The sequence below is a fragment of the Penicillium psychrofluorescens genome (assembly GCF_964197705.1).
Source record: "Penicillium psychrofluorescens genome assembly, chromosome: 3".
In the NCBI taxonomy this organism is placed as follows: Eukaryota; Fungi; Ascomycota; class Eurotiomycetes; order Eurotiales; family Aspergillaceae; genus Penicillium; species Penicillium psychrofluorescens.
In genome coordinates, this window is record NC_133441.1 from 860,125 (window position 1) to 872,554 (window position 12,430).

The 12,430-nt window shown below is 50.9% G+C and overlaps 4 protein-coding genes across 4 annotated transcripts; 2 read left to right on the top strand and 2 right to left on the bottom strand.

Moving 5' to 3' along the window:
* Positions 1-870: 870 nt before the first annotated feature.
* On the top strand, positions 871-2,654 carry PFLUO_LOCUS4451 (polyamine transporter tpo5; the record flags this gene model as incomplete). The annotated part of the gene is made up of 6 exons (XM_073781803.1): positions 871-1,014; positions 1,091-1,491; positions 1,548-1,663; positions 1,715-1,892; positions 1,944-2,258; positions 2,321-2,654. The coding sequence occupies 6 exons, from the start codon at positions 871-873 to the stop codon at positions 2,652-2,654; spliced, it is 1,488 nt and encodes a 495-aa protein (XP_073638521.1).
* Positions 2,655-3,646: 992 nt separating this feature from the next.
* PFLUO_LOCUS4452 (uncharacterized protein) lies at positions 3,647-4,447 on the top strand (the record flags this gene model as incomplete). The annotated part of the gene is made up of 1 exon (XM_073781804.1): positions 3,647-4,447. The coding sequence occupies one exon, from the start codon at positions 3,647-3,649 to the stop codon at positions 4,445-4,447; it is 801 nt and encodes a 266-aa protein (XP_073638522.1).
* Positions 4,448-6,242: 1,795 nt separating this feature from the next.
* On the bottom strand, positions 6,243-9,340 carry PFLUO_LOCUS4453 (uncharacterized protein; the record flags this gene model as incomplete). The annotated part of the gene is made up of 2 exons (XM_073781805.1): positions 6,243-9,135; positions 9,192-9,340. The coding sequence occupies 2 exons, from the start codon at positions 9,338-9,340 to the stop codon at positions 6,243-6,245; spliced, it is 3,042 nt and encodes a 1,013-aa protein (XP_073638523.1).
* Positions 9,341-10,357: 1,017 nt separating this feature from the next.
* PFLUO_LOCUS4454 (uncharacterized protein) lies at positions 10,358-11,590 on the bottom strand (the record flags this gene model as incomplete). The annotated part of the gene is made up of 1 exon (XM_073781806.1): positions 10,358-11,590. One exon carries the CDS (start codon positions 11,588-11,590, stop codon positions 10,358-10,360), a length of 1,233 nt encoding a protein of 410 aa, XP_073638524.1.
* Between the last annotated feature and the right edge of the window lie 840 nt (positions 11,591-12,430).

The following is a 12,430-nucleotide window of genomic DNA, read 5'->3' on the forward strand; positions in this document are numbered from 1 at the left end:
ATCCAGGACCAAGACAAGAGGCTGCCGTGTCTCTTCTGGATGTTGACACTTGACGAAGAGACCACCGTAGTGGGAAGCCCGGACTTAGGTTTGTCCGGGCCCGCACGTGGTGGGACAAGTAAATGTTCATACATCATCGAGTAAACACAAGGGTGAACTACCGGATTCAAACAGGAGGAAATAATCATTAGTGAATTGCATCAGGGACGGATATTAAACTATCGATCCCATGCACTCCGTCCGTTGCCCTCTTTTGTCTACTCCCGCGAGAATCTCTCGGCTGGCGGCCACCGCCATTTGACCCCCTGCTATCGCCACCCAATCTGCAACGCTGCCAGGATGGACCTCCGTGTTTGAGGCAGGCTTGAAGGGGCGAGTCGGGGGGAAATTGCCAGCGAATGTCCCCGGGGAAAGTAAGCGTTGCTCCGGTAAGCTAGCTCTAACATACGTCCAATCCAACCCAAGGCCCCCTTGGACCGTGCAGCTTCTCGAATAACACCCGGCCCACCCCTTCCGTGAACCCCCCCCGGTTCGATAATATCAACGGGCGCCCGCCAAGAACCTGCGTGGCCTGCCCTCAGAGGTCTCTTGATTCGCGCTTATCATCTGGAGCTCCATCGCGCGCGCGAGTCTCCGAGTGGCCTGAAACCTTCCCGCTTAGGGCTTTGCTCTGCTCACCGTCTCTTTCTCCGGACCGATGCCGAGGGATCAAACTGACACGTTAGCTCCTCTTGTGTCATCGCTCGGGTAGATCCTTTAATTCAAGTAGTCGGGTGGATTCCGTAAGTAGTGCGGCTGCTTGCAGTTTTGCTTTTTTTCCCACCTTTCTTTGCTTTTTCCTACAGTTGCTTGTTCCCATCATCCTATAAGATGGATCTGACAGGCAAACCCCCAGACCCAGACCACAAGGTCAAGAGCACAACAAACAGCGCGGAGGGATCTCCTGCTATACCTCCAATGGCTACTATTCGCGACGATGATGAACTTTTGCTAGCTCGAATCGGTTATAAGCAGGTACTTCTGAATCCCGTAGCAAACCAGAGATCCCTGCGGTCTGTGCGTCAGACAGAAGCTGACCCTCCTGGGATAGGAATTGCGACGAGAATTCTCCAAATGGTCTACCGTCTCCTACGCCATCTCCATTCTCGGAGTCCTGGGCTCTGTCCCGGCGACGTTTGGCTCGCCGCTGTCTGCGGGGGGCCCAGCTACAGCCGTCTGGTGCTGGTTGATCGGCTCCTGCATGGCGATGTGCATCGGTAGTTCAGTAGCGGAGTTAGTGTCTGCGTACCCCACGGCAGGAGGCATGTACTTTGTCACCAAGCATGTCGTCCCTGCTGATCAGGTCCCGATCTTCTCCTGGATCCAGGGCTGGTGCAATCTCCTCGGCCAGACGGCAGGTGTCTCCAGCGTGGCCTACACGGTCAGCCAGATGCTGCTTGCGTGTGTGAGCATGAATTCGGATCTCGTTGATGGTAAATACTCGTATACGCCGTATGTTTGCCAGCCCTCCCTAAGTTACATTAGACCCGGACTAATGTAACTTGTAGAACCGCGCTAGAAACCGTCTTGGTGTCGATTGGATTGCTGTGCGTCATCGGCATTATCTGCTCATTGACCACGAAGACTTTGCATAGAATCATTCTCTGGTTCGCCCCAATTAACAGTGTGTATATGAAACTGTTGGTGTTGTTGATTCTGTGCTGACACCGACCAGTGACGGCCACAGTCTGCATCTGCATTGCACTTCTGTACCTCACCCCCGATAAGCAACCGGCCTCCTGGGTCTTCACCCACTTTACGGATGGCTCTGGCTGGGGCTCCAAAGTATTCTCCTTCTTTCTCGGGTTTTTGTCGGTGGCCTGGACGATGACCGATTATGATGGGACGACACAGTAAGCGAACTACAATCTCCTGGCTCTTTAGATCTCCTGACGCTCTTCTAGTATGTCTGAAGAAACACACGACGCCGCTATACGGGGCCCAGTCGCTATTCAGACAGCCGTTTTTGTCTCTGGCGTGTTCGGCTGGCTCTTAACCGTCTCGATGTGTTTCTGCCTAACTGATTTCGAATCCATCCTGAACAGTCCAACAGGTCTCCCCGCCGCGCAGATTTTTCTTAACGCTGGCGGTAAACGAGGCGGTACAGCCATGTGGGCGTTCGCTATTCTCGTGCAATTCTTCACAGGCTGTTCTGCCATGCTTGCCGATACAAGAATGGCATATGCGTTTGCCAGAGACGAAGCACTCCCATTCTCCAAGTAAGGCTACCGTTTACCCTCCGGCCGGGTTCATGTCACGCTAATGCTTGCCGTTCGTCTAGATTTATCTCTACGGTTAATCCCAAGACCCACACTCCAGTCAATGCTGTCTGGTTCGTGGTTTTCTTCAGTGTCGCCTTGAACTGCATTGCCATTGGATCAACGCAGACAGCCACGGCCATCTTCAGTGTTACGGCACCGGCACTCGACATTTCTTATGTGTCTGTCATACTCGCACACCAAATCTACAAGTCCAAGGTGAAGTTTATTGAGGGACCATTTACACTGAAGAAATGGGGCAATCTCATCAACTATATAGCTATTGTGTGGGTTATGTTCATCAGCACCATTCTTTTCTTCCCATCACAGATCCCCGTCACAGGCGCCAATATGTAAGATACCCCGGTCATGTGTCCGTCAAAATTTTTGTGTGGTGCAATATATTGACAAAGGCCTATAGGAACTACGCAGTCTGTGTGGCTGCCTTCATTGCTGCCTTTGCCTTGATCTGGTGGTGGTTGACCGCTCGGGGGTAAAACTCATCCACATATCAGTTCTCCAAGCAGATGCTAATTATTTATCCGTCGGTTAGAAAGTACACTGGTCCACAAACGAATGATGTGATCCAACAGCTTCCCACAGAAGATGATGGTAACGACTTCGACGACGAACAGGGGGAGATCACTGTATAGAGCACTGGGTGGAGATATCGACAAGGTATATTCAACGGATATATGTGGTTCAAAATAGGGCGTATAGGTAGATTGGTTTTTTTTTGGGGGATTAGAACAAACTTTTCATAACATTACTTTCGGATCAGCTCATGCCAGGTATATATTGCTCTACGTTGGTTTGGACTATGCTGCTTTCACTCAATAACCCGTAGATATTTGAGTCATATTACTTTCTTCAACGACTACGCAACCGTTCATCACCAAATTTTGAGCCGATATCGCCTCTTGTGCAGCTCGGTAAGTCTCCGGTGAAGATATTCAAGCCCGTTTTTGCCGCTTCCGATAATCGGCAGTTTCGAACGAGCCAGTCTTCACTCGTCTCTTCGCCGATTTTGATTTTCTGGTGAAAGCTAGAGCGTCTGCTCTTCGAATGCACGCAGTAGATTTCACTCCGATAATGCAAATTGAAGAGCAATGTCATCTGCCGGTCTAGGAGCTAATTAAATGTTCATGCTCAACTTCCCCAGGTTGACGTTGATGACCGCCGCTTAGACCCACTTTTCGCCCAATCCCGCTGCGCATAAAGTGATCCGGAACACCACATTCTACCGGCCACTTTTGTCTATCCCTGTCGACATGCTACACTCTTCCTCTAAACGACTATTTACCATTTCTCAAAGAGGTATTTCTGGTCTATCAATCTGCTGCAGAACAATGGCCACTTCAACAGGGGCCAATCCCGCGCACGACTGGAGTGCAGCGCAATATCTCAAGTTCGAAGATGAGCGCACCATGCCAGCGCGCGACCTTCTCGCTCGGGTCCCGCTGCAATCTCCCAAACATGTTGTCGACCTAGGCTGCGGACCAGGAAACTCGACCGCCGTTCTGGAGTCCCGTTACCCCAATGCTCACCTGGTGGGCATGGATTCGTCCCCGGACATGATCCGCAAAGCCAAAACTGCTCTTCCGCATCGCGAGTTCTCCGTGGGGGACCTAACCTCTTACTCGCCAAAAGAGCCAGTGGACCTTTTCTACTCCAATGCCGTTTTCCAATGGCTCAAGAGGGAAGAACGATTCAGTATTATTCGGAAGCTGATGGAAACTCAACCCTCCGGCGGCGTGTTCGCCGTCCAAGTTCCTGACAACCTGATGGAACCTTCCCACGTCCTAATGCGCGAGACGGCCCGTAATGGACCTTGGGCGGGGACCCTCGCAAATATTGATCGGGACACATTCCAGTCGCCGCAGGAGATCTACGATGAGCTCAAACCCCTGTGCTCGGCGGTGAACATCTTTCACACGAGCTACTATCATGCCCTCGAAAGCCACAAAGCTGTTATCGAATGGGTAAAAGGCACGGGTCTGCGACCTTACCTGGATCCCCTGCAGCCGGAGGAGAAGGAGGAGTTTCTGCGGGATTATTTGAAGCGTTTGGAAGCGGCTTATCCTGTGTCTGTTGATGGGAAAGTCCTACTGCGCTACCCACGACTATTTGTGGTCGCAACCAAAAAATGAGCACTAAACACTTGTTGGATAGTTATCATGTGCAATTTTACTAAACTTCGCAATTTGACCATTCTCAGAATTACATCCATGTCTGGAATTTTGTAGAAAATAATAACTGTACGGCGCGTAATTCCCCAGATGCCAAAGCCATTTAAAGGCGGCAAAGCCTGTCTTTCCTAAAATACTGTTTCCATATTCACTCATCAATCAGATTTACTGGTTCCTCGGGTCCTCACCACACCTCCGCGTCCCGAATGAGCGGCGGCACCCCAACCTAGTAGGGATAGGTAAGTTAGGTTTGAATCCAACCTCAAGTCCCTTTCACTTTTCCTCGACTTCTTTGAGGTCACTATTTGATTTTGTACACCAAATTCCTTATAGTAAAGCCATCCCCGAAGTACAGCCGCCACAGTCAACATGCCAGGGGCGACTTACTTTGTCAACCCCAGAATTTCCGACTGGCCAGAATGGTGCAACTCGTTCGCCAAGCCGATGACCTTTCTGTGCCGATTAATTCCAAGTCCATCCAACTCCCAAGACACAGATGACCCAGCTCAGTCTGGCTGCCCAGCAGGCCAAGAAAACAACTATGGTCTCTTCGATCTCTCCTACAAGAACGTCTGGGTTCAACACAGAAAACTCATGATTATCGCCCTGCTCAGTGGAGTCGGAACCGACGTAAACACAGGGATTATGATGATGACTCTTGCCCGAGATCTCCAGACCGATGAAGTCTTTGTTCTGAAGATTGGATATGAGTAAGTCAAGTGACTTCAAATGGGCCAAGAAAAAGACATACAATATGCTGATCTAAATCTCCAGAAAGCATAGATACCATAAAGTAAAACGCCACGCCGGCCACGAGTGGATTCTCGGCCAGCTGCTTGGACAGGCTGGCTATGGGCCTGTGTACACCAGCGAAGACGTCCACAAACAAGACCTCAGTTATCCATTCATGGGCCTGCCGGTCTACTATCAGTTGCTGTCCCCCATGCCAGGACAGTGGCTCGGTCACGTTTACCAGTCTCTGTCCCACCTCCAGCTGGCCAGTATTAGAGCTCAACTGGCGAACATTCTTGAGTAAAAAAGGTTCCTTCTAAATTAGAAGAAGATTTCTAATGTCAGTATATACATAGGTTTCTTCGTCATTGGGGGTATGAAATGCATCATCCAGATCCCAATTTCTTCGTTTACAACGAGCTGGCTGACAAGCTGTAAGTAGACTTCCCTCCTATCTGTTAACATTGCTCTTACTTTTGAATTTCCTAGATATCTGGTGGATCTGTCCTCGGTTTTTTTCAAGGGACATGGAGAGTCAGCTCCCATCCTGGAGGATAGTCCCTGCATTCAAGCTCTTCGCATCTGGCGTGGAGCTCCCCAAACGCCCGCTCCGCCAGTATTCGTGCCCGTCGCCTGGTCTCAGAAAAACAATAAAGTTCGTTTGGTGAAGGGCTTTAAAGCATCTCGTTGGCTGCTTGGAAACACAAAGACCAATGACTTCTTCATGAAAATGGGAAAAGGTGCAAAAGTCAGGCTGGGTGCTATCAGCACCAAGAAAGGACGAGCAAGTGTCAATCAACATTGAGATGTTGGACTTTCTTTTGCTAGTATTGGATTTTGTTTGGACTCAAAGTATAGTCATTGATTGAACTTTTCTATTGGCTTAACCATCTCAACACCAGGCGCGTTTACCTTAAGAAATCCTGAGATTTTGTAGAATAACAAAGCATAGACTCCAGTACCTTGTTCAATCATAAATGCCATAGTGATTATAGACTATAAAGGTACAAGTACATATGCGAATTTAACTACCAGAAACCACAGCCAGACCCTCATAGATCTTCCTTTTGACCGCGAGGAAGCTCCCCGCACCACGCCCCAAGGCGGCTTGGTTCGTGGCCGACTGTGCCGCCGCTTCAACCTCAATCTTGCCGGTACCAGACTTGCGCACCGCCACTGACTTATCAATCAGTAGCGTACCCTCGCCACGGAACTCCGCCGTGTGCCCGGCAGCCTGCATGAGCTTACGCAGATCAGCCAGTCGCAAGTCACCGACATGGAGAGGCCGAGTCACCGAGCGCGTCCCTGCGGCCATATTCGCAGGCAGAGTATCGAGCAAAGGATAGATGTCCGCTTTTTCAGCGGTGGGCTTGATGCCATCCAAGGTCGGAGCAACGGCAGAGGAAGCGGCTTCATCTTTGAGCTGCTTCATCTTCTTGGCTGTCTCTGCGGTCTCATCTTCTGCATCGGAGGGAGGAATCTCGGGACCTCGTAGCTGGGCTGTCAGGGCCACGACACCCAGGCTACGGACGTGTTGCCAGTTCAGACGTCGGACAAGACTGTTGCTCAGCTTGACCATCCACGCATTCGTGTCAACACTTGCGTCAACAACTTCGCCGTTGGCCGGTGTGAAAATCATGGCAAGCGAGTCGGCGGCAGGCGTAGAGACATCGATACCAGCTTTGGCTGCCAGGAGCTTCTTGCACTCTGCTGCTAACGCCGAGGTTTCTTCCTTCATTCCGCCGACAAGGATCAGCTTTTGCGGTTGGATGAGCGGGATCAGCATTTCCAAGCTGCGCTTGTCATGCAGACCCATGAAGTCAATGAAGGCGAGTCGAGCGTTGATCGTGATTGTCTCCTTGGTATACACGGCCTTCGCAGGACCTTCAAATGCCTGAGCGTCCGCGTCGTCCTCTGAAGAGGCAGCGATATCTGCAGCTTCATCGTCGGAGGCGAGACTGAGGTCATCAGCGGCGCTGGAGTCTCTCTTCCGGCCATCTCGAGACAGTTGTTGGCGTTTCCGACCTCCAGCATCGCGAGATAGCCTGCGTCCATTGGTCCCGGTTGTTTCATCCCATCGCCGCTTCTGTCCTAGTTTGGTCTCAGCCTCTGCGCGGCGTTGCTGCATATCGATTTCCTCCCGTTCCTCCGCTCGAAGATACTCCTCAGGTCTGATGAACTCTCCGTATTCATCGCCCTTCTTTCTGGGCGCCACGTAGGGGAACATTCGCTCGCGGCCCTTCTTACCACGTACATCATAATCGTACACATTTTTGCGTCGAAGAAGAACATTAATGCCGAGATCCTGGTCGCTGAGAGCAAGCTTATTTCGGCTTGAGTGGGCAAGCGTGGTCGAGAAATTCAGCGCCCTGCCTTGCTGCTCCGAATCCGAGTCTTCCGACGATGTCGAGCTGGATCGATCATCAAGCGCATCCGCTGCATTCTCAAGGTTTTCCTGGCCCCGCGCTTGAGATGTATCCTGAAGTTGTTTGGTGGCGAGGTACTGTTGATAAAGAAACTGGTCACCAGGATCAAGCGGAGCTCGTTGCACATCTGTCCAGGTCAGGTCTCGTCCGCCGCTGTGAACCTGCTCAAGCATTTCGCCATCTGACGCTTTCTCCAGAGCAACGCCGTCTCTCCGTTCTTCATACCACTGCCAGATAATGCTTCCGAGCGACATAATATCTTGAGTTTCCTCCACTGAATCTTCAATCTTCTCTTTGTGGAATGATTCGGTCAACAGCAACAGATTGTTAGGGCCTTCAGCAATCTGCCGAAGAGAATGTTTTGAAAAGCCCCAAGCCAATGATGTATCAGAAGCAAGAATGACTTTGGGTCCGGGGTCTCCGAGTAGCTTTTCGAGACTTTTTTGGCGCTCGACGGTCTTGAGGTGTTTGAAATTGAAAGGACCAGTTCCCTTGCCGCCGCCTTTATCCTGATTCTGTCCGCCTGTTCTGGTATCGGCACCTTCGGACGTTTCGAATTCGCGAACGATGTTCTCGTCCATCCACTCCAGCATGCTCCGGGCCAATCTCATTGTCGTGTTGACCTTCCTGCCGGCTAAGTACAGTCCAGCACCGCTGAGCACATCGTCTTTTTCACTTGTCGCAGCATCACGCCATGAATGTTCCAACGCATATGCCAGCTCCAGGACCCGCGAACTCGTATCCGTTGGGATAAGCACAGTGCCGCCCTTTGCGAGACTGCTCCGAATCATGTCAAGAAGGTGGTCATCTCTTTTCTTCCGGCCCCCGGAAAGTCCGAACTTATCGCCTCCCTTGGCACTGCAGACCAGAGCCGTCGGTTTCCGCAACTGTTCAATGACTTCTGTTCCGCTGGCTCCAGAGCCACCAAACCATGCAGCACCCGCCACGACGCTTTCACGCGCCTGGTTCCAGTCCGTCGCGTAGACGATCGATTCCAGTCCATGTTGAATGTGCCATATTGTTCCACCAACCGTGTGTCCGGCATTGTAAGCGGTAAGGGTAAGGCCGTTCAGCGGCGGCGAGAATGGGGATGGAATCGGCTGGTGCGGTTGCGAATACTTGAGTGGCTGAATGAGAGAGAAATACCGTGCGATTTCCTCGGCAGTCGGGGGCTGAAGAAGGACCTGGCTTGTACTGCCAGCAGCTGTTCCGGACTTTCCATCACCCCCTGCAACAGCAAAAGCTGCCGCGGACGCTGCCGAAGAGGACGCGCCGGGCTCTGAAATCGAAGCCTTCGGAAGGAAGGTAGAAGCGAGCGGCGCCGAAGCATATAGATCCTGTAACAGTGTACGGCCAAAGGCGACAATGGGGTTTGTCGCGTAGACGGGGATTTGGGTAAAGAGAGGGAACGTTTGACAGCAGTGGACAAAAGCACCGATGTGCGCCGGGGTCGCGTGTGTCAGAAGGATCAGGGAGAGGGTTGGGATGTGCCTGATAAATAACACTGTTAGACATAATATCGCGAGAATGGACAGTTGCGAGCTCACTTCTCCAGTTCTGCCAGATCCAAAGGATCAAATGTATCGTCCCAACCAACATCCACAAGAATCTTGATGCCCCCGTCCAGCTCCAGAATCGACTGCGACGCCCTTGATGTTGAGGACTGCGCCCCAAGGAGCGGAGTGAATGTAAACATCGCGACTGGCCTGTGTCACAGCCAACGATACGAGCTGCTGCGGCCCCAGGTCAGGTCTGTAAGGAGCGTGCGCGCGCGACGCAGGAAGAGCGCGTCCAATCCAGTGGCGGGCCCAAGTTGTTGTTGAGGGAAATCTTCAGATCATTCGGTCATACTGACAGGCGGGGGAGGCATTCAGGGGCGTTGTGATCATACAATTCGCGAGAAGATGAAGCAACTCGATCAAGTTGGTTCCCGACGAGATCAAGTTACGCAGTCATGTGACTTCCACCAGCCAGTCAGATCTGTACGATCTAGTTCAGGAAATGAGAACATGGATTCAGAAATAGAGATATAAACAAAGAACTAGAAATTACATAGTAAAATAAGCAAACACCCTCTTTATCCGGTTCTTCCTTTCTTGAGCTTCTCTGCTATCCTGTTCGACCTTCTGGGCCCTGTCTGCGTGGTCTCTCCTGGCGCAGTCTTTCTTGGTCGAGTAACCTGTGGTGATTGGTGTGTAGGAAATGGATTAAAGGGTCGATCAGAAGTTGGCAATTGAGACACTATAGCCTTCAACTGGTCAGCGACAGCCGGTGGGATTGTGCTACCTGCCCATGTCCTGATCCGACGGAGAACCTCCGATCCTGGCGGAGGATTTTTGTTGGCATTTGGCGGCGGTAGTGGATCACTCTTTTCTTGAACGTCTTTCTGTAAAGATTCTCTCGAGGCTCGCTGGAGGACTTCATCGTCGTTACCGCCTTGAGTCCCTTGCTGGCCTTGGGGTTCTGCCTGGTTTTGATGTGTTGGGGCTTCTGAGGCCTTTGGTGGTACTGAAGCAGGTTGAGCATCTTTTTTTGGTCAGTTTACACCCATAAGTAAAATCATCCAGCCGACTGAATAACTTCGCCGGATCGAGGAAACTTACCGGTTGTATTCCGCACTAATTTGTAGAGAGAGTTCCCTCTTGCGTCTTGAAAATGTAAAAGTCAGCATAAAACATGGAAACTATCCATAGAACTCATAAACAAGAGAGTATCACGTACATTGCCCTCTATTTGGGTAACACTTCGCTATCTGGGTTGGACTGAACAATCCAAAGCGGTAGTCCTGAGCCGCCAACTCAGTCCTGGCCGGAGCCTCGACATTGGCGATGGGACTGCTGGATAGTAGATTTTCGGAGCATGGTGATGGTTGGTCGGTGGACTGGCTGCCCATACTATCGTAGTCGGCTATAGTGGATGTTTCATCCAGCTCATTTTCTGTTCTCAGTAGCCCCAGGGTTCCCTTCATGTTGTGGAACATTTTGGTTGCCATAATTTGCAGATGCGATTCTCTGGCATGGAGGCCTGGGCGGGTTAGGCTGACTGCCATCGCTGGACGGGAGTATTTCACAAAGTAGTAAGTTGCCTGCTTGAGATTTGTCGGAGCCTCTATAATCTCACGCAGCCCGGGCTGCGTTCCCAGGTAGCACGTCTTCGGCGCCGTTGGCATCAGCGGCAAAGAATCCGACACGTTTGTTGTAAATGTCGGGAACAGGTTGGCCACTGCGAAGCGGAAGTGTTCACGAGAACTAGGGTGTCCCAAAGCGTCCTCCAGACACTTGTATGCGTACTCATAGAGCTGGTCTTCATCCAGCTTATTCCATCCCGAAGACGGGCCGGCGTCAAAGACCCATACAAGGCCGCGGAGACCACCGCCTAGCTTTGTCTCAGACGAACTAGAAGACACAACAGGAGAATGCTTCTCCGATGGTGATTCTGTTTTGAAGAAGCCATTTGAGCCGTTACTCTCTGGGCTCTTAGTAACCAGCCAGCGAGGATATGGTGCCTCATCTCCAAACCCAACCTTTGGCCATAAGAGACATCCGAGATGGCTGGTTTGCGGAAGGGGTTCATCCTGCTGCGTCTCAGATGGATTGTCGGCACACTTAATCTCATGCTGGTCTATCTTTGCTGCTGGCTGAGGGTTGTGGGTAGACATGTACACCTTAGGGCGTGGATCGCGCGTCGGAGTACTGACTTTTGGGACGAGCGTATTCCGTGATCTTGTCACCGGAATATTGGCAACCGGATCAGGTCGATGAAGTTTCGCCTGAAGTACATCAGGGCCCTGGTCAGCTTCGAGGTCGCTGAGGGAACGTTTGGCTTCTTTTCTTGTGCAAGATGATACGAGCTCCTGATGTTTGGTTTCAGGGATGTCCGTAGGGGAGACATATCGCTTGCTCTGTGACCGCGATCGTCTAGAACGCTTTGCAGGCGGCTGCGTCATATTTCTGGAGCAATCATGATTAAGAATAGGAAAACTAAGAGGTACTGTGGGCAATGGAAGACTCACATTGATTGTAGATGTTTGCAAAACAAGATTGACGTTCAATCAGGGACCTGCAAATGGAGGTGCGAGAGTTTCATGATTCCAAAAGCCAGACTCGAGCAGATTTAAATGTTAGCTAAACGCAGGCTCCTACTGAAACGCTACTCGGGAGTTGCAAAAATAGATCCTTTGTTAACCCAAGTGCGGTTCGATTGGGTCTTTGCGGCCGATGGGAACAAAGAATGTCGCGCTCGACTCGACGCCTCGCAGGAGATTTTTTCTTCCACTAAGAAGAGCAGGCAAGCTGAAACACTCAAGTGGACGCTGGTAGAAATCCAAATCAACAAAGACGAATGTTCGTTTGTCCTATTTTTACGCGTAGTTATTCTTAGCATGCAGTTCAAAGAGTACCAAACTAATTTACGCCTCTATAAAGGAACCTTGAAAAGAAAGGAAAAGATTCTATGGGACACTCTTACGGCTAGATTCCTAGTCTCGTAAGCATTCAACAATGGACATGATGATGGCCGAGGAAGTCGGATGCAACTCGACCTGTGCAGACTGCGCTTTGTCCCGCAGACCAGGTCAGGTCAGGTTTAGAGATCTTGGTTGACGGAGCTGCGGGGGACGATATGAAATGGTGGGTAGTTATATGGCTCAAAAAAATCTTGTTTTAATTCATCATTCGAAAGCAAATAATATTCTTCAGCTGGCGGTATCCAACCAGCCACAGGACAAGCTCGCTGTTAGAAGGTCCACCTTCGCTCTTCGTACCAAATTAAACCAACATGCAACAAA